This window comes from Ostreococcus lucimarinus, chromosome 4, assembly GCF_000092065.1.
Source record: "Ostreococcus lucimarinus CCE9901 chromosome 4, complete sequence".
NCBI lineage: Eukaryota > Viridiplantae > Chlorophyta > Mamiellophyceae > Mamiellales > Bathycoccaceae > Ostreococcus > Ostreococcus sp. 'lucimarinus'.
In genome coordinates this window covers 57,675-77,335 of record NC_009358.1, presented here as the reverse complement: position 1 = coordinate 77,335, position 19,661 = coordinate 57,675, and the positions used below count along the sequence as shown (strand labels likewise).

The following is a 19,661-nucleotide window of genomic DNA, read 5'->3' as shown; positions in this document are numbered from 1 at the left end:
CTCGCACCGCACAACCTATTCCTCCTCCTCCGAGGCTCCGCCGACGACGACGCTCTTCGCCCACGCGAACGACTCGTCCCCGATCAACCAAAACAACCCAAACACCGCCACTCCGCCCCATCGCGCGGCGCCTCTCGCGTGTCGCATGCTCTGCGCGCGGTTCAGCGCACGAAGCGCGTCGTCGTCAGTCTTTTCTGTCGATAAAACGAAGCTCACCCGAGCCGTGTCCCGAGCGAATTAAAACGTCGCGCGCGCGCGTCACCGGTCACCGCGCACGCACGGGCATGGTATCGACGTATGTGGCCGCCCACTGCTTTCGCGGAATCACTCGCTTAGCGATCTCTCGAAGCATGGCGCGCGCGCTTCGGGAGTCTCAAAGTGCGGACAAGATCGCGCGCGGGGTCGTCGAGCGGGACGCGAGGACTCGCGAGCGCGATCGAAGATCGATCGCAAACGTGCGCGGCACGAGTGAATACAAAGAAAGCGACGGCTATGTGCGCGAACGACGCGTCGACCGGCGGTCGATCGGCGTTCAGGGCTAGATAGATCTACAGTTCGCGATATCGCGACGCGCTACGCGGCTTCGGCTCGGCCGTCCTCGGCGCCGTACCGCGGCGTCACGAATGGTCCCGTGTGGACGGCCTCGTTCGCGTCCTCGACGTACCAATTCGCGGTGGTCTCGCTCTTCGACGATCTGAGCGCGACCAGCATGTCGAAGCTCGCCTTGGCGAACACGCACGCGCCGAGGAGCAGCGCGCCGCTGACGGAGCTGACGCGCAGGTAGCACCAGCACGACGTCGCGACGACGCCCGACCACATCAACGCCTGCAGCGTCGCGCGCGTGTGGGATCGGCGCCAGTGAACGGTGCGAGCGCCGATATTGATGTGTCGAGTTTCCTCGGGCCAGCCGTCGAGTCGACGCGGCGACTGGGACCGACCGACTGGGACCGAATGCGACGCTTGGTCGGCGGTGCTGCGCGTCGCGCGCTCGGCGTCGTGAAACGAAGGACGGCGCGATGGGTCGTCGGTGGTCGTTTTCGTCTGTTCGTGCGGGGCGAAGGCGCCGCGGTCGCGGAACGCTCGGAAGGTGGACGCGTCCATGCCGGCGAGCGCGTCGCCGCTGCGCGCAGTGCGGTGTCGACGCGCGAAGGCGGGTGCGAAAATCGACGCGATGGAAGCGGAAACGCGATCGGCGCTAATTTGCGTGATTAAAATCGAGCGGCTGCGCGTTGGCGCTGTTGGTTCTATGAGCGCGGGCAGGACCCGCGCGGTGCTTTCTCGCCTCGGGCGGCTCACGGAGAGCCGCCGGAGAAGAAGTACAGGGAGTTGGCGGCGGCAGTGGCGATGATGTCTTCTTTCGGGTGCCAGGCCATGTGGAGGATTTTGTTCGCGCGGAAATCAGCCGGAGGAAGGTTGAAGATGTCACCGGCGCCGCCGTGATATCCGTTGCCGCGCGTCTTCGGAGTCAATCTGCCCCGCGGATCCTTGGACACTTCAAATTGGCCTCCCGATTCACCCTCGTCGCCGATAGCGGTGTTAAAGCTCTTGAACACGTTCCCGTATGAACCTGTGGCGACTTGAGAACCGTCGTGGTTGACGCAGCATTGAAACTTGTCGAAAATAGAATCGTTCTCGTACAAGTCGCACAGTTTGGGACGAAGGTGCTCGTGCACGTTCACCGTCGCCACAGGTTTGCTGTCCATGTTGACGTCCCAAAGTTTCATGGTGAGATAATCTCGCGATAATATGTATCGACCGTCTCGACTGAACTTGATGTCGCTGATGCTGGCTATGATTTCCGAAAAGAAACTTCTCTTCTCCGCCGGCTCCGGGAGTTCAAACAGCTTACAGTGCGAATCGCACACCGAGTGTTGACGTAAATCCGTCAAACGTATGGTTCCTTTGCTCGACGAGAACGCCAAATAGTTACAGTGCACCGGGTGAAATTCCGCGGCGGTGATCACCTCGCTCAAGTCTTCCATGTTCGTAGGTTTGATGTCCACGATGTTGAAACTTTGCTGCGTACTCTCCAAGTGCCACAAGTTTATCCGCAAATCATCCGCACTAATAAACGTCTCTCCATCGCTATTCACGCTCAGCGAGTTGATGTGATACGCGTGCGCGTTCGCATACATTCGCCGGTTTCTCGCCGTGAACACGCTCTCCCCACGCACGACGGAGGGAATCTTCAGCGCGCCCGCGTGTTGCTCATTCGCCAAAGCGCCAATGCCCGTCGCGCTCGTCGTGGCGGCCTTCCCACCATTCGTCCGTCTAAACCCGAATCTATCTTCTTCTCTATGGACGTTGAACCCACTCACGCACTCTAAGTGCTTCTCATATACCTTCCAGAGCTTGATCGTCTTGTCGTTTGTGGACAACAAGAAATTCGCGTCGTTCGCCCCTTGGTGACACCACTTCAACGTATTGATCTTCTCCTCAATCTCCAGCGACTTGAGATAATCAAACTCCGGCTCGTGCGATTGAAACTCGGTCAAGTAACGATATTCCACCGGTTCCTTGCGTCCACTAAACGCCGCGTCCGTCCCTTTCTCGCCGCCGTCGACGTCGCTCGCCACGCCGCTCTCGTCGAACCTCGAACGTAACTCCTCCATCGCGCTCTTACTCTGGTACACGCGTTCAAACAGCACGACACGCCCACCGCGATCACCTGTCGCCAGTTTTTCTCCATCGGCGTTAAACTCTACCGCCGATATGACATCCGCGTCCTGCACCTCCTCCCCCGGCGCGCGTTCGCCGAAAACCTGGGAAAAGTCCCATCCGAGCTGACCGGGCGTCATCGTCGCCTCCATGCTCGCCGCGCTCGAGCGAGGCATGCGCTAAAAGTTACCACGGACTTCTCAGCGCGACCTCCGTCGTCCTCGCGAAGTCGTGCGCGCGCGTGAGGCGTAAATCTTCAAACTCGAGCCGCCGCCGCCGCCACTCGACGGATCTTCGCCGACCGCGCGCGATCGCACCCGCCCGAGCGCGCGAGGCGGATCGAACGCGCGGTTGGACGCCTTTCGCGTCGTTTCCGCGCGCTCGCGTGGCGCGAGTGAGGGGCGCGCCGCACTGTGCGGTCTCTCACCGAGACTGCGCTCGGGACACGGGCGAACAGTGACGAGACATCATTCGGTGTCAAACGAAGCGCGAGGAGCTCTTGGTTAAATTACAACACGCGCGTGGCCTGGGTCGGAATTCGGTAGAAGACGTTCACTGGAGCGAGCGGCCTCGGGTCGAAAACCGCGGATTTGGGCTCGAAGATTTCGGCCTTGTCCTTGCTCTCGACCTTGGCGCCGGCGCTGGAGGCTTGGGCGGCGGCTTGGGCGGCGGCGCGGCGAAGACGCTTTTCTTCCTCGATCGCGGCGGTGGCGGCGTCGGGTAAGATTGCGGGATGGCGTAGAGCGAAGAGGGTGGCGAATGAAACGCCCCATTTGATGGCGACCGGGGAGAAGATGGTGAAGAATGTTTTGACGAAGACGCCGACGACGACGGTTGTTATGAATCGAATGACGGCGTCGATGAAGATGAAAGCCCAAGCGATGAGGAAAAGACCGACGACGACGCACGCGGTCACGCGAGGCTCGTCCCAGTCTAGTATGCCCACGACGCGCTCGAGAATACCGGCGGCGTCATCCAAAACGACTTGGGCGTCAGTAATCATCTGTGTGATTTCATCCATTTGGCGCTGCAACGCCGCGAGCGGATTTAGGCTTTCGAACGAAAACACTTCGCGAGGCTTCTGAATTTCAGATTCCTTCTCTTCTTCTTTCTTTTCCGCTTCCTTACGCTTTTCTTCCTCCAACGCGAGTTTCTTCGCCTCTTCAAGTTTTTTCTTTGCCTCGGCTTCGCTCGCTTTCTTCTTCTCGAGCTCTTCTTCGGAATCCGGTGGAAACGCCAAGCCGACGGTGAGCCAATCGTCAGGTACGCAGCGGTCGAGCGTGCGCTGGTAACGCGATGGAAACCGCATCAGCGACTGGAACGCGATGCTCAAGAAGAACATGGGAAAGAACATGTGCGGATGATGAATGACGTACACCATGACCAGTTGCACGAAAATAGTGAGCGGGATAGACTCCCAGCTCAGCGCGTACGAAAGATTATCGCCGATCGATGTCAAATTCGTTACGACGCGCTCCATCCGTGCGATTGAGCTCTTGATACTCTTGATGCTGACATCTTGCTTGGAAAAGTCGAGGAGTTCCTTGGAGACAACTTCCGGGATGGATGGATTCGAGTTGTAAAGTCGCTTCATCATCATCATGGAATGCGCCCTGAGCATGCGCCGTCGTTCGGTATCCGAAAGCGGCTGTATATACCACTTATCGGGAAGTACTGGCTGCATGTAACGACTCGCGAAAGATGCAGTCGATTTGTGCTTGAACGTAAACGAACAGCGCAGCGTGCCATTCGTCACGACGACACCGCTCCTGTTCACCGTCTTGAGCGGAAAATCATCCTCGTAGCGCAAACCATCGTCTAAACCAGAGAGAACACATCTTATCTTTCCAATCATAGAGCCATCAGATAAATTGAACACCCCGACCGTCACCGGTTCGCTCGGTTCTATGATTGGGTATCTCAAACGCACGTTCCACTGCGGATTGCTTTGCGCCTTTTGATCGGATAATCTCGACCAATATGGCCCGGTTTTGACCATGACGTACGTGTCCGGCGCGCCTTCTAAGTCTTTTGCCTCCAAAACGTCCAATGTAAGCTTACCTACGGCCTTACTTGTGTTACCACCGTGCAAGTGCTCGAAATATTCTTCGTCGAGGTAGGCCCTGATTTCAATATCGCCGTACTTTGTGCCTTCCTTGTCGCAGTCTTTGCCCTCAGCGTCGAGCAGGGTGTACCACTGCGAGTCTGGAAACTTTGTGATTCCTTTGTGCGTTTGTAGTTCACTGATCGGTATGCGTACCATGCCGATCAAATCGTCATAACTTGTCACGCCATCGTAATCGTACATGCGAAATACTAAATCTGCCTTGTACGGCTTTGCGGCGATAAAGTTGAAGGTGCTGTTCCATTCGGGATCGGTCGCGTCGTCGATGTAGTGTGTTTGATGTTTCTCCTCTGTCCCATCTGGCTGAACTACAGCCACTTCAACGTATGGATCGCTTCCGTCGTCGTCGTCTAGGTTGATTATGTTTCTGCCACACTTCACCTCGACGCGCAAAAGTGCCGATACCGGATCGCAGAAGTGATTCATCGCTTCCCCGGCTCGTGGATCAGGTTTTCTCAATAACGGCACACCCGCAATCCTGTAGTCCGCGTCGTGACGATTCCCGAGCCAGTATTCAATCTCCACCGTACCCGTGATTTGGCGCTCACCCTCCCAAAACATGAGCTTCTCCTTCAAGTGATTGACGTCGAAAAAGTCTGGCTGCTGGTCGGCGGGAAGATTTTTCAACTCGAGAGTCATCTTCGTGCGCTTTGAGCTGTACACGCGCGTACCGGTGAGATCGAGTTTAACATAACCTATGAAATCATGGAGCGCGACGTCTCGATCAAAGATGTGCATCTCTACGAAATCTGTTTCGTCCAACGTCGTCTTGTTGGGGGGTACTCTGAACGTGAACACCTCATCCCATTCCGGGTCGAGCGTTTTCCAGATCGTTTTTGACGTCGACTCGAGCCCACGGTAGCGCACCGACGCGAACGGGTCCGACGTCCCACCCGAATCCATCGCCACGACATTCGTCGCCCGGACCAAGCGAATAAACAGCGCCCTCGACACCTCATCCTCGACATCGACCATCGGCATTTTCGGCGTCGGCCGCGGTTTAGCCCCAAGTTTACTCGCCTCCTCTACGAAACTCCTCGCCTTGATCTCCATCGTCTCTTTATACTCCTCAAACAAGTCCTTGCCGTACTCTATCAAATTCTTCGCCTCGGCGCCGCCGGACTTCTTCTTCCGATGCAATCCCGGACCGGTGGCGATTCGCACGTCGGCATCCGCGCGGACCAGCTTCCAACTCGTCGCTAAGCAATCAAACGCCGGCGCACTATTCGTAAAACTCAGCAACAGCACCTTATCGTTCCTCCCCGTAATCTTCAACGCCAACCGCGTCGTCCCGTCCACCTCGCTGACGTCCCGCAGCTTCATCTTGACGTTCGTTCCTCCGAAATTCATCCCGAGGATGTTCGACGTGAACGACAGCGCGGTTTCGAACACGCTGAGCTTCCCAGGCACGGGCGCGCGCGCGTCGGGGTCGCGATACACGCAATCGAACGTCCCGAGTGGTTTCGCTGAATTGGTCTTCGCGGACGACGTCGCGCTCGCGCTCGAACGTCCCGCCGGCGGCGTCGTCGTCATCGTCGTCGTCGATGACATCGTCGCGCGTCGCCGTTCGAGCGCGAGCGCGAGGGCGATTACCGCTGAAGAGTGAAGAAAGAAAGATTTGATTCGCTGGATTGTGCTGTTGGCGTCTGTAGGTGGTTGCTGACTTCGTAAATATCGAATATCGCGTCGTCGTGTAGTATATAGTAATAGTATCGCATCGCTCGTCGTCGTGACGCGCTCGCCGCGCTCACGCGTGCGTGATGATGTTTCTCGCCGGTTCCCACGTCGCTTCGTCTTCGCCGAACCCGCGCCACTTGATGAGAAGCTGCTCGCCGCGACCGCGCTTGCGGCGAGCCAAGACGCGCTCAAACTCGTAGACGTCTTCGCCGAGGTGCGCGATGGGTTCGGGCGTCGGTGGCGCGGTCTTCGACTTGATCGACTCGATCGGTTTCTTGACCGGCGTTTTGATCGAAGGGCGAGCCTTTTTCTTCGGCGACGCGGACGCGCGCGGCGACGCGGCGGGACGCTTTGTCGGAGTGCGGCGGACGACCATGAACTGATCGTCGTCAGATCCGCTCGAATCGTCGTCGGAGTCAAAAGGTGACGGGACGTCTTGCGCGCTTTCATCGTCTGCGGAGGAACCGGCGGCGACGTCCACTTGTCGCTCCTCTGATTCGGACTCGGGATCCGCCGCGCACGGGGCGCAGAAATCGTCGCGCAACCATTTTCCCCATGGGAACGAAAGCTTGCGCGCGGCGATTTCTTTCGGGCCTTCGCGCGTGGTCTGAGACACCAAGTAATCGTGCACGTTATCGAATCCACTCGCGCGCGCGAGCTGGATGACTTGGTGCGTCGGCGCCAGACCAGCCTTTTTCCGGCACGGTCCGCAGTTGCAGCACGTCACGCACCCTTCGCCGCAGGATCCGCGGCATCGCGGGCACTGCCAGCACCCCGACGCGACGGCGTCGTCGATGTCCTCCCCGTGACGATTTCTCAAACACATCCCACAGAACGACAACGGCAACCGCGCACCCTGGCACGCCTCCCCCGTGCACGCCACGTGCGTCTCCACCGTCTTTTGTCGACACCAGTGACACGTCACCCCTCGTTCGCTATCGTAAACCCGTCCCCCGACCGAAAACACCGCCCGCGGCGCCCGCGTCGGCGCCCGAGCCGGTTTCGTGTACCCACGATCGCTCTTATCCTGCGCCCCGTCATCCATTCCAACGTACGAAATCTTCGTTCGCTCGCGCGACGACCGTCGGCGTTCGCTCTCCGGCGTGATCGGTCTACGCGTGTACTTCATGCTCAGCTTTCGCGGCGTCTGCGTCGTCGCGAGCGTCATCATCCGCGCATTATATCGTCAGTCATCGTTTCATCGCGCGTGCGACGCCATCGAGCGTCGATCGACGCCACCACCGCGTCGTCTTTCGCCATCGGCAACGAAATCAGCGCGCGTCTTCATCGTCGCCGAACGCACCTTTTGCGGCGACGCGCGCGCGGCGAGATCGCGCGCCATGCCGGTGATGCCCATCTCGAGCATGCGTTTCTTGTTCTGCTCGATGCGTTCGAGGCGGGCGAGCTCGAATTCGGAGAGCATGGCGGAGGACAATGCGGCGTGAAGTGTCGAATCGGTTTTGGCGCGAAAACTTAAAATGCGCGGGAAAACAAACGTGATTTCTTCAGTGATACAATTCGCGATTGGCGACGCCGCGGTTGCGTCTTCTGATGTCCAGGGGCGACGCGGTCAGACGGCGCCTGCGCGTCTCAAGGCGATCCACGTGCGGAGCTTGGTGTACCACACGGCGTCGCGCTGACGCTCGGCGTCGAACTTGGACGCGGAGGGAACGTCGCGAATTACGTCGGCGAGAAACGCTCGCGTGCTCGGCGCGCGCTCAGCGACGACGTCGACGCGCTTGCTGAGTTGAACGTCGGCGAACATGGCGCAGTCGCTTTTGGTTAAGCGTTGCGACGCGGGGAGGTAAGACGCGGCGCGATCGTAATCCAGCGGTTTGGCGTGCAGGAGAGCCTCGAGCAGGTGGTTGAATACCGTCGCCGGTTGAACCGCCTTTGGCTGCGTCGTGAGCGCGATCGTTTCGACGTGTTCGCCGCTCGTGAAGCGCTCGTAACTCACCTCCCAATTCGGTTTCACCATCGTCCCGCCCGGTCCTTTCTTTGGTTTGTACTCGGCGAGATGCCATCGCGCGTTGGGCGCGATGGTGCCGAGCGAAAGCTCCAGCGCTCCATTGCTCGTAGTTTCGACATCAACCTTTGGCATCGCATCGTTAATCAACTTACTCAGACTTTCGACACCAGTGACGCGAACACCAACAGCGCGCAATGCTTCGACCGAACGCGGCGCGGTGTACGCAATCTTTTTGCACAAGTGCGCGCTCAATACCGCTGCAGGCGCCATACCGAGTTCGCGCGCGCGAGAGTCTCGCCACTGCTCAATTTGCGACAATAGATCAACGAGGGCCTCGGCGCGTGGTGTGCCCCTGTAATACTCCAGTCGATTGATCCACTCCAATTCGGCATCGATTTGCTCGCCGCGACCTGACGCGAGCTCGTGCGCTGGAATGCGCGCGACGTCGACACCGCTGCCCACCAATCTAGCTTTGATTTCATCCGCCTTCTTGGCCATCTCGCGCTCGGCAGCGAGGACACTTTCGGGGCAGATGAGCATCAACGGCGGTAATTGGTTTGAATTTTGCTGCTGCAAGAAGTCCTGTGCTTGTGGGTCGAGATCGTAAACTGGATACGTTGAGTGAGCGCCTTTGACGGTTCTCGCGCGCACCAAACCAACTTGAGACAACAAGCTGAGCATTTCCTTGTAGAACTCGCGCGAAGAGCATCCTGGTTGTAAATCATCGAGTCGGCGGGCGTTATCGATCGCTTGTCGCTGCCAAGGTTGCAAGCTCGCTGCGTTCTTCGTAGTACCCATGATGGTATCCAACAAGCGCGAACTCGGCTGACTCCCGGCGTAACGAAGCGCAAAGAGAACGGGCAGCGCCTCCTTTGCAAAATTTCTTCGTTCGTCTCCGCGCTCACTTCGCGCACAATTGTCGCAAGTACCGCCACACCTGACGAAGGGCGCAGTTTCCCCGAAATGTTTCATTATCATCACCCGTCTGCACGTTTCGCGATTAAGCGCAAACTCTTTGAGCGCATTCGTCGATTTTGCTTGAGCGTCGCGAGCTTGAGGCGTGAGATCTTTCGTGTAAAAGTCTGAAGCGTAGCGCGTGAAATCGCCGTCCGTGAACAGCATCGAAACTTCGGACGCCAGTCCATCGCGGCCGGCTCGACCGATTTGCTGATAAAACTCTTCCATCGTCTTCGACGCGCCTAATAACGTAATCGCTCGCACGTCGGGCTTGTCAATACCCATCCCGAACGCCGTCGTCGCCACGATGACGGGACTTCTACTCGTCAAAAAATCCATGTGCGCATCGTGTCGCTCCGGCGGTGACATTTGGCCGTGATACATCCGAACGACATCGTCGCCTAAGCGCTGTTTCAGCGCACCGGCGACTTTGACGACTTCCGCAATCGTCGGACAATAAACGATGGCGGGCGACACGCGCGCACCCGCGCGAACGCGCTCGACGATGTAATCCAAGTCTCTTGAAAAATCCGTCCGGCGCACGACGTTGATGTGTAAGTTGGTGCGATCGACGGAGTTCACGCTCACGTACGGATCGCGCAGACGCAGAATCTTTGAAATATCGTCGCGCACGTGACGCACCGCCGTCGCCGTGAGCGCCATGATCGGAACATTTGGGATCGCGTCGCGAAGCATGTGTAACTGCGTGTACGACGGACGAAAATCGTGCCCCCACGCAGAAATACAATGCGCCTCATCGATCGCGATCAACCCCAACCGCCCTCGCGCCGCGAGACTTTTCAACCCATTCAAAAACGAATCGCTCGCCGTCAACTTTTCCGGCGTGCAGTACACTATTTCATACGCCCCCTCAAACACGCGCGCCTCCGCGCCGTGATCCATCTGTGCCGACCCCAAAAACACCGCCACGTCACCATCTTTCCCATCACCGCGTCCGACCGTGTTGTTCAACGCCGTCACCTGATCCTGCATCAACGAAATCAACGGAGACACCACCACCGCGCTCTTTCCGCTCGCAAACGCCGCGAGTTGATACGGCAACGACTTCCCCGAGCCCGTGCTCCAGAACACGCACGCGTCCCGCCCGGCGAGCACCGCCTCGACGACTTCGCGCTGACCGGGGCGAAACGCATCGAGGCCGAACCGCGCTTTGAGCGTCGCGCGCACGTCAGCCGATGGTGCCACGTTCTCATTCGTCTCGACGCGCGCGCATCCGACGTCGACGCGCGCGCGTTTATTTGCCGCCGCGCGCGCGATGCCGTCGACGTCGAGCGCGTTCAGGGCGTCGTCATCGAGAACGTCGAGGGCGTCGAGCGTCATCGGTGACGCGAAGCGGCGACGAGTGCGGTGACTGTGACTGTCTGTGGCTGACTGTTTTTGAATTTTTCGTCGCGCCGTCGAGGCGTCCACGGCGAGAGGGAACTGTATTGAAACAAATGCGCGGTGCGCGCGAGTCTAAACGATTATCTAAGCGTCGATCGTTACGCGAGGTAGTTGTACTTTTGAGCGTCCTCGCGGTCGCGCTCGATGTACTCGCGCTCGATGAGACTCTCGATGCGCTTCTTTAAATCGCTCGCCTTTGTCGGAAATTTCAGCTGCGCCATGAGCTCGGAGATGAGCAAGGCGTGGGTGAGCGACTTTCGGGTCTTCATCACGCGAACGATCGCGGCGTCAACTTGCTGTTGACGGTCTTGGAACACGCGCTCCATGGTTTGCTTATTTTCCTCCGTGGTTTCTTTGATTTGAATCGAATTGACCTTGATGCGGAACAGGCGCTCGTTGAGCGCGGCGTTGACCTCGAAGACGTCGCCCGCGTTGACGTCGCGAGATTTCGGCTCTTTGTTCAAGATACGGACCTTGGCACATGCAAGGGACTGCAGCGCACGCTTTAATTCTTTCTCCTCTAGCCCACTCTTCGACGCTATGTCCTCGTAGGAAAGTTTTTCGGCGTCATTGAACAACATGAGTACGACGCATTGAAAGAGCGACACGCTGAGCTCCTTCATGCCGCTACCGAATCGCGCCTTCAGCACGCAGTGGCCTTGTGAGTTTTGCCACGTCAACTGTCGCCCAGAGTGCTTTCCGAGGTAAAAGTCTTGAAACTTTTCCTGTAAAACAGCGAGTTGCTCGGGAATATTGACGTCGATAACTGGATACGATGGCCAGCATCCTTGCGTGATGACGTTTACGTTCATCTCTATACCCTTTGTCAACGCCTCGTCGTCAAACGTCTGTCGGAACGATTGCATGATCTCGCGACTAAGATCGATATCCTTGAACATACCCTCGAGATGCTGCGTGAACTGGCTCCCGCACTCCGCCTTCAACTTGCTAATCATGCTCTTCTCTGCGTCGATGCTCGCACTCTTCGCGTGTAACAAACGCTTGGCGAGCTCCTTCTTGTAAAAGCCTTCAAACACATCTTTACCGACGATGTACCTAAACAGCGTCAACGCTTTGTCTAATGTTGTCTCCAATTCCTCCTCGCTCGCGCCTTTGTTGCCGCTCTTGAGCTTGGAATCGATGTACTTGGCTATGAGCTCTGCGGGGACGTTTTGACGACAGTTTATGAACGACTCAAACGACTCCTTGACGCCGTTGATGAAAATATCGTTCGATCCATCCGCGGCGGAGCGGCCGAACGATTTATTCAACACTTCGTCGACGGCGCTTTTCATCGCCAGCAAGCGTTCGACCATTTCTTTATCGTTCGCGTCGTCCTTGACGATGGCGGTGCCTTGCTGCTTGAGGTACGTCACGAAAGCCGCACTCAGGCGATCTAATCCGTCCATGCGCGCCAAGAGTGAGTGCAATCGCTTCAAGTCGTCTATTCGATGCTGACGCATGAGATCGACGAACCCCTTATCGAGGATATCCCCGATGTGTGCCTCTATTAAACCTTGCTCACACACGCGCATCAACCCTCGCGCCGTGCTGGCGTCCAAGTAATTCGTGCAGCGCTCCGCCTCCTCCTCCAATCGTCGCTCGCAGTGCTTCAAATAGTCAGAAACATCCGTCTGTGCCCCGTACTCGTTCCCTTCTTTACGGTAAAATTCCTGGCTCGCCTCTATGAAGACGGTGTCAAACGCCTCGCCGTACACGCCCAACGCGCTCAGCGCGCGCAACACGCGCTTGGCGAGCGCTCTATCAATCTTCTCACCCATCCTCTCGCGCTCGATGAGATCGAGCAATCCGCGGACGACTTTCCCCTTCACGCTCTTCGCCGAATTCTCTAAATGTTCGTGAAACAACCGCAACGAAACGTCCCAAAGCGTGCTCGCCTTCCCACCCCCGTTCGCGCGCGCGCGGTCCAAATACAAAAAAATTGACCGCAGCGTCAACGCCTGCGCGCAGTACTCTCCCCAAACCTCATCAAACGTCCTCAGAAACACCATGGAGTCACCTATCTTCTTCTTTTCCAGCTCTACGAGCACCTTTTCGCTCCGCGCGTCCCCACCCGCGCGAAAATCCTCAAACGCGTCGTCGCCGCGCTTGTGCACGCACAAATTCTCCACCGCCCTGTACAGCGTCTCGTGGCTCTCCCTCGTCTGTCGTTTCTCTTGCACCGCCGCGATCGCGTCGCGCAGCATCGCGCGCGCATCGCTCGCGAACTCCTCCGGCACCGCCGGCGCGCGCTTGAACGGTTTAATCGTCAGCGCGCGCGTCGTCGTCGTCGGTCGTCGCGTCGTCGGCGTCGCCCGCGGCGTCGTCCTTCGACGCGGCGCGACGTCTTTCCGCGCGCGCGCGCTCGCGGACGGCGACGCGATCGAGATGGAGGCATCGCCGCGGTCGCTGTCGCGATGGACCGGCATCCCGCCCGCGCTCGCCGGCGTGTGCCGCGCGCCGCGCGTCGCGGCGCGGCGTCGCGGCGTCGCGTGTGTTCGCACTCCTATGTGTATTCAGTGACATTGTGTTATCCAGTCTATCATTTCGTACGCTCTACGACGCCGAATGTCCGAACTCTCTTTTATCGCGCGGGGGAAGGAGTCGCGCCGCACACGACGACGCGAATGGCGTCGCGACGGCCCGACGCGGGCGATCGCGCGCGGCGACCGGGCTCGACCGTGCGCGTCAGCGTCGTTCTGCGATGCAGGTGCGCGCGGTGACGAACGCGATGCGACGCGCGCGAGGAAGATGTCGACGCGAATTTCAAATGCAGTCGTTGAGCGACGGCGACGCGCGACGCGCGAACGCGAGCGAAGGAGGCGCGGAGGACGCGCGCGCGATCGCGATCGATCGAGACGAGCGATGATGAGACTGACGACGCGATAAACGACGCGCGCAGGCCGCTGAACGCGAACGAACGCGCGGAGAAAGTGCCGGAAGTGATTACGGTGGACGAGCACGCGCGCACGATGGCGGTGGCGCGGGGCGGCGCGGGGACGTCGACGACGAACGGAGGGAAGCGAGAGACGTCAGAGAGTAAGGAATTTGCGTTTGATGACGTTTTTGGGACGCAGTCGACGCAGGAACGGGTGTATGATTCCGCGGTGAGACCGATGGTGAAGGACGTGCTCGAGGGGATGAACTGCACCGTGTTCGCGTACGGGCAGACGGGGACGGGGAAGACGCACACGATGAGCGGGGCGCACGATGCGGAGTGCGATGTCTTGAGCAGCGAAGCGGGGGTGATTCCGCGGGCGATGTCGCACATATTCGAACATCTCAAGAGTAAGGAATTGGAACACAGCGTCAAGGTGACGTACCTCGAGCTGTACAACGAGAAAATCACCGACTTGCTCGGCGCGTCGACGGACGGGACGAATGCGACCGAGCACGCGTTGATGGAGGATGGTAAGAATGGTGTCGTCGTGAAAGGTCTAGAAGAAGTCTACGTCGGTTCCACGGAGGAGGCGTTTGCGGTGCTGAATCGTGGGAACGCGCTTCGAAAAACCGAGGCGACGGATATAAACGCGCACTCGAGTCGGTCGCACAGCGTATTCAGCGTCACAGTTCACTGGACCGATGTGTCGCCCGATGGCGAAGAGTTCGTGCGTACTGGCAAGCTGAATCTAGTAGATTTGGCCGGAAGCGAAAACATTTCGCGATCTGGTGCCAAGGACAAGCGTGCGAAGGAGGCTGGGGCGATTAACACGTCGCTCGTCGCGCTCGGACGTGTCATCACGGCGCTGGTCGACAAGTCGGTGCACATACCGTATCGGGACAGTAAGCTCACGAGATTACTGCGTGACGCGTTGGGCGGAAAATCGCGCACGTGCATCATCGCCACCGTGTCCCCGGCTTCGCACTCGGTGGAGGAAACGTTGAGTACGCTCGAGTATGCGCATCGGGCGAAGAACATTAAAAACTCTCCCGTAGTGAATGGCAAGAAGTCGAAGAGTGACTTTTTGAACGAGATGCAACGCTGCATTGAGCATTTGCAGGCCGACTTGTTGGCGACGCGAGAGAAAAACGGGGTCTATATGTCAAAGGCAAACTACGACGCCGAGCAGAGCGAACATACGACGACGAGGCGTCGCGCAGAGGAGCTCGAACGCGAGTTGGCGTCGATGAAAGCTGAGCACGACAAGATGACGCGTATGTTTGACAAGACGAAGAAGAACTTCTTACAGCTTAAAGAACAACACGCGGAGACTGAAGTCGAGCTCGGGGAGACTAAAGACAACTTGCGCACCACGTCGGTGGAGTTGAGTGGGGCGAAAAAGAACGTGCGCGAGAAGGAGTACTTGCTCGACGCGTTTGAAAAAACTCACGACGACTTGTCCACGGCGACGAGCGCCATGGCGAAGGATTTACTCGCGGCGAAAGACGAAGCCACGGCATTGTTTGAGAAGATTAATCGCAAGGAAAGTGTGATGCACTCGAACGCGGACGCGATTCGCGAGTTGAGTACGTCCATGTGCGATAGGTTGGAGGCGCTCGAGAGAAACTTGGCGGGAATTCAGGAAGTCGAACGCGAGTCGCGATCACACATGAAGACGGTTTTAGATGATTTTATGGTTCGCAAAGAAAACGAAGTGAACGCACTGAAGGAATCTGTGGCGAACATGCAACGCTCCGTCGAGCAGTCTGCGCGCAAGGCGAGCGAGTACGCGCGCGCGAGCATGTTGAAGCAGGCAGACATGTTGATGGAAGCCGCAAACGAGCTGCGCACTGGGGCCGAAGCGACCGCTGAGCACGCAGTGGCAGCAGTCGTCGCTTCTCGACGCGGTTGCGATGAAACTGTGGATTCGTTGAACCAGTCCCTCGCGAGCGATCGCGCGGCTTTCTCAGACTTGGCGAACACCGTCGCCGCGACGTCTGAACGCGGCGTCGCCGACTTCATGTCCAAGCACGTTCGCGACCTGACGTCCATCCGCGAGCAATTCAGCTCCGAGCTCTCAACCGCGGTTCGAGAGGACGTACCGACTGGACAAACTCCCGCGCGCGAGTCCGCGCGCGTTTTACTCGCCGAGCCCGTGACGCCGAGCGCCTTTAGTTTCAACCGCGACGAAGCGCTCCGAAGTCGTCGACCGAGCGTCGACGGCGCCAAATCCGCGCGTCCACCGCTCTCGCCCCTCGGTGGCGCGAGCATCAATCAAAACTAGCACTGCGACCGTTAGATCAGTCTCGCAGCACCGAATAAAATATCTTAATTTCTAGCCCGTCCGGGCGCGCGCTCTCTTTGAATCTCTCTCCCAGCTGTCAAAAGCGCTGATTCAAAATAGACACTTCGCACCACATCGCGCCTCGCGCGTCGATCGCCTCGCCGCGCACGCGCACGCACGCGCGCGCGAGCATGGACGGTGCGTCGCGCGCGCTCGATCGCCCCGAAACCGCGCTCTACCGACGCGCGCGACGACTCGACGACTGACGATTTCAAAATTTTCGCGCGCAGCCGAAGGTGAAGATTACGTCTACGACGACGCCGATGCCGAACCGGTCGTCGACGCCGATCTCGAAGCGCGGCGCGCGCGAGGTGTGACGCCGAGCCAAGCGCGGGCGAAGTTTGTGGACTTTTTGCGAAACTTTCGAAGCGCACCAGACGCGAGCGCGCCGGACGGGCGACTCAAATACAGAGATGAACTCGATCGCGCGACGACGCCGAAGGATTTGAAGATATGCTTTGATGATTTGATCGCGCACGATGCGGAATTAGCGCGAGCGATGCGAATGGAACCGAACGATTACTTGCCGATATTGGAGGAGGCGGTGCAGGACGTGTTGGAGAGCTTGCGACCGAGCGACGCGTTGGCGGCGGCGGATGGGGACGCGTACTTAGAGGAGGAGGATCGCGCGTCGAGAGATCGGGCGCCGGGACGGGCGAGCGTGCAAGTGAAACTTACGTCGAAAGAGATTCCGCGCCCGTTGAGGACTTTGAATTCGAGCGATGTGGGGACGTTGGTGTACGTACCCGGTATCGTCATCGCGACGTCAAAGGCGAGAACCAAGGCAAAGCATATGGCGCTCGAGTGTCAGAAGTGCAAGAGCACGATCTCGGTTCATCTTGGTGCAGGGTACAGCGGGGCGAACGTTCCTCGGTTTTGTTCAGCGCAGGTTGGTAGGGATACACAGGTTGGGCAGGAGGCGAATCCGTGCGGGACGGATCCGTATCGCATCGTTCCGGAGAAGAGTTCGTTCATCGACCAACAGAATATGAAATTGCAAGAGAACCCAGAGTGTGTGCCGGCGGGGGAGATGCCGCGGAACATGACCGTATTAGTCGAACGTACAATGGTTTTATCGGTCGTTCCAGGCACGCGCGTGAAGCTCATGGGCGTATACGAGACGACGAACGCAGGTGGAAGTAGCAAGCGCGACCGCGGCGGAGGGAAAGTCGCCGTGCAGCACGCCTATTTGCGAGTCGTAGGCATCGATGAAGAGACGGAAGGTGCTAGAGGCGACGCACATTTCACTGATGCCGAGCATACTGAGTTCAAAACCTTTGCCCATCGCCCGTTTAAGGACGTTGTGAAAGATCTTCGCAGTCGCGTGGCGCCGGCGATTTTTGGGAGCGACGACATCAAAGCGGCGGTGACGTGCTTGCTCTTCTCGGGCACGCGCAAGGAGCACCCGGATGGCACAGCGCGAAGAGGCGATGTTAATGTGCTTTTGCTCGGTGATCCTTCCACTGCCAAGTCGCAGTTCTTGAAATTTGTCGAACGAACGGCGCCAGTGTGCGTGTACACGTCGGGTAAAGGTTCGTCCGCCGCCGGTCTCACGGCGTCGGTGATTCGAGACAGCAATGGTGAGTTCTATCTCGAGGGGGGTGCCATGGTACTCGCAGACGGCGGGTGCGTGTGCATTGATGAGTTTGATAAGATGCGCGACGAAGATCGTGTCGCTATCCACGAAGCCATGGAGCAGCAAACGATTTCCATCGCCAAGGCGGGCATCACGACTATGCTCAACAGTCGAACCGCCGTGCTCGCCGCGGCGAACCCTCCAAGTGGGCGGTACGACGATTTGAAAACGGCACAAGAGAACATCGATTTGCAAACGACTATTTTATCCCGTTTCGACATGATTTTCATCGTCAGAGACGAACGAGTGTACGAGCGCGACATGCAAATCGCGGATCACGTGTTGAATATTCACGCCGGCGGTGGCGATGAGCTCGCGCTCGCGGCAGATCCGCAGCAAGAAAAGGAACGTCAGTTCTTGAAACGCTACATCGAGTACGCTCGAGCGATGTGCAAGCCGCGCGTGGGTGAGCGGGCGATGCGCATGTTAGAGGATTCGTACGTCAAGTATCGCGAGGAAATGCGCGAGCGCAAGCGCACGGGTGGCCACGCCGCGGTCCCGATCACCGTCCGTCAACTCGAAGCCATCGTGCGAATCTCTGAATCGTTGGCTAAGATGTGCCTTCAATCCACCGTCACCGAAGAGCACGTGCAAGAGGCGTTGCGCTTGTTCGAAGTGTCCACCATCGACGCCGCGCGTTCGGGCGTCGCCGATATGGTCGTCCTCAGCGCCGAACAGCGCGAAGAGCTCCAAGTCGTCGAAACGCAGATCCGTCAAAAGCTCGCTATCGGCGCCACCATGTCCAAGCGTCACCTCATCGACGATCTGTCCCGCATCGGCGTCAACGAATGGGCCGTCACCCGCGCCTTGCTCGTGATGACGCAACGCGGCGACGTCGCCGAACGCGCCGAGGGTCGTCGCGTCACCCGCATGCACTAGCCTCGATCGCGCCGTGTCACTCACGATATTTTCATCCGATTCGCCCGTCGCGCCGCGCGCCCGTCGTTCGACGCGTCATCGTCTCCGGACCCGCGGCTCGAAAAAATCTCCTCGCGCGTCGGCGGCGGTTACTCTCAGAGTGGATAAAGCCCATCGCCCTCGCGCGCGCCGCACAACTCGTCGTCGCGACGCCACCGCTCACCGCTCGCGCACAGCGCTCACGATGTCCACCGTCGCCGTCTCGAGCGTCGTCGCCGTCGCCGTCCGCGCGCGCGCGATGAAATCCGCGCGCAAAGCGCCGATCGCTATCCAAACCTCGCGTCGCGCGATCGTCGCGCGCGCGGGCGATCTCGAGCCCGATAACATCTCCGTCTTGGTGTGCGGCGGAAACGGCGTCGCCATGGACGTGTTCCGGCAGCTCACGGAGAAGGGGACGTGGGCCACGGTGCTGCAAAGGCACGAGACGAATCGCAAGGAGATCGAATCCGTGGGAGGGTTTCTGGTGAAGGGCGACGCGCTGAACGCGAAGGATGTCGAAAAGGCGATGAACCAGAGCGATGAGTACGACGCGGTCGTGAGCACGATCGGAGGGACGCCCGCGGAGCCTCGGGCGGATAGCGAGGCGAACATCGCGCTGATCGATGCGGCGGCGGCGAAGGGCGTCGGGAAGTTTGTGCTCGTGACGAGCATCGGAACGGGCGATAGCGCGGACGCGCCGCCGCCGAATGTGTTCGACGCGTTGAAGCCGGTGTTGATCGAGAAGGCGAAGGCTGAAGAGCACTTGAAGGTGGTGAGCGCGAAGACGGGGATGGCGTACGTGATTGTGCGACCGGGTGGCTTGAAGAGCGAACCGGCGACGGGGACGGCGGTGCTCACCGAGGACAAGAGCATCTGCGGCGCTATTCATCGCGAAGACGTCGCGGATTTGGTCATCAAGTGCGTGTTGAAGGAAAAGGCGAATGGGAAGGTGTTGTCTTGCGTGGACAAGGCGCAACTGTTCGACCAACCGGATTTCACCCCGTTCGAAGTCTAAACACGGCGCGCGCTACGGTAAAATTTTTAGGTAATCGCGGAAGATGTTATTCAGAAGACGACTATTTCTATTTCACGCCGCGCGACGCGGCGTGCGTT

At 58.7% G+C, this 19,661-nt stretch overlaps 10 protein-coding genes across 10 annotated transcripts; 3 read left to right on the top strand and 7 right to left on the bottom strand.

Annotated features, from left to right (window-relative positions):
- Window positions 1-15: 15 nt before the first annotated feature.
- Window positions 16-352, bottom strand: OSTLU_30975 (predicted protein; the record flags this gene model as incomplete). Its single annotated transcript, XM_001417100.1, has 2 exons — window positions 16-150; window positions 281-352. The coding sequence occupies 2 exons, from the start codon at window positions 350-352 to the stop codon at window positions 16-18; spliced, it is 207 nt and encodes a 68-aa protein (XP_001417137.1).
- Window positions 353-573: 221 nt separating this feature from the next.
- Window positions 574-819, bottom strand: OSTLU_30974 (predicted protein; the record flags this gene model as incomplete). Its single annotated transcript, XM_001417099.1, has 1 exon — window positions 574-819. The coding sequence occupies one exon, from the start codon at window positions 817-819 to the stop codon at window positions 574-576; it is 246 nt and encodes an 81-aa protein (XP_001417136.1).
- A 473-nt stretch (window positions 820-1,292) lies between these two features.
- Window positions 1,293-2,834, bottom strand: OSTLU_86903 (predicted protein; the record flags this gene model as incomplete). The annotated part of the gene is made up of 1 exon (XM_001417098.1): window positions 1,293-2,834. The coding sequence occupies one exon, from the start codon at window positions 2,832-2,834 to the stop codon at window positions 1,293-1,295; it is 1,542 nt and encodes a 513-aa protein (XP_001417135.1).
- Window positions 2,835-3,166: 332 nt separating this feature from the next.
- OSTLU_24349 (predicted protein) lies at window positions 3,167-6,106 on the bottom strand (the record flags this gene model as incomplete). The annotated part of the gene is made up of 1 exon (XM_001417097.1): window positions 3,167-6,106. The coding sequence occupies one exon, from the start codon at window positions 6,104-6,106 to the stop codon at window positions 3,167-3,169; it is 2,940 nt and encodes a 979-aa protein (XP_001417134.1).
- A 424-nt stretch (window positions 6,107-6,530) lies between these two features.
- OSTLU_86901 (predicted protein) lies at window positions 6,531-7,631 on the bottom strand (the record flags this gene model as incomplete). The annotated part of the gene is made up of 1 exon (XM_001417096.1): window positions 6,531-7,631. The coding sequence occupies one exon, from the start codon at window positions 7,629-7,631 to the stop codon at window positions 6,531-6,533; it is 1,101 nt and encodes a 366-aa protein (XP_001417133.1).
- Window positions 7,632-9,332: 1,701 nt separating this feature from the next.
- Window positions 9,333-10,727, bottom strand: OSTLU_36797 (predicted protein; the record flags this gene model as incomplete). The annotated part of the gene is made up of 1 exon (XM_001417095.1): window positions 9,333-10,727. A coding segment is annotated over one exon (1,395 nt), but the record flags the coding sequence as incomplete, so codon positions are not given.
- Window positions 10,728-10,856: 129 nt separating this feature from the next.
- OSTLU_45419 (predicted protein) lies at window positions 10,857-13,114 on the bottom strand. The gene has a single exon (XM_001417094.1). It carries the CDS (start codon window positions 12,995-12,997, stop codon window positions 10,889-10,891), a length of 2,109 nt encoding a protein of 702 aa, XP_001417131.1. The 5' UTR covers window positions 12,998-13,114; the 3' UTR covers window positions 10,857-10,888.
- A 303-nt stretch (window positions 13,115-13,417) lies between these two features.
- Window positions 13,418-15,955, top strand: OSTLU_30968 (predicted protein; the record flags this gene model as incomplete). Its single annotated transcript, XM_001417384.1, has 2 exons — window positions 13,418-13,500; window positions 13,693-15,955. The coding sequence occupies 2 exons, from the start codon at window positions 13,418-13,420 to the stop codon at window positions 15,953-15,955; spliced, it is 2,346 nt and encodes a 781-aa protein (XP_001417421.1).
- Window positions 15,956-16,337: 382 nt separating this feature from the next.
- Window positions 16,338-18,530, top strand: OSTLU_37286 (predicted protein; the record flags this gene model as incomplete). Its single annotated transcript, XM_001417383.1, has 2 exons — window positions 16,338-16,568; window positions 16,632-18,530. Coding segments are annotated over 2 exons (2,130 nt in total), but the record flags the coding sequence as incomplete, so codon positions are not given.
- A 400-nt stretch (window positions 18,531-18,930) lies between these two features.
- OSTLU_12408 (predicted protein) lies at window positions 18,931-19,563 on the top strand (the record flags this gene model as incomplete). The annotated part of the gene is made up of 1 exon (XM_001417382.1): window positions 18,931-19,563. One exon carries the CDS (start codon window positions 18,931-18,933, stop codon window positions 19,561-19,563), a length of 633 nt encoding a protein of 210 aa, XP_001417419.1.
- Between the last annotated feature and the right edge of the window lie 98 nt (window positions 19,564-19,661).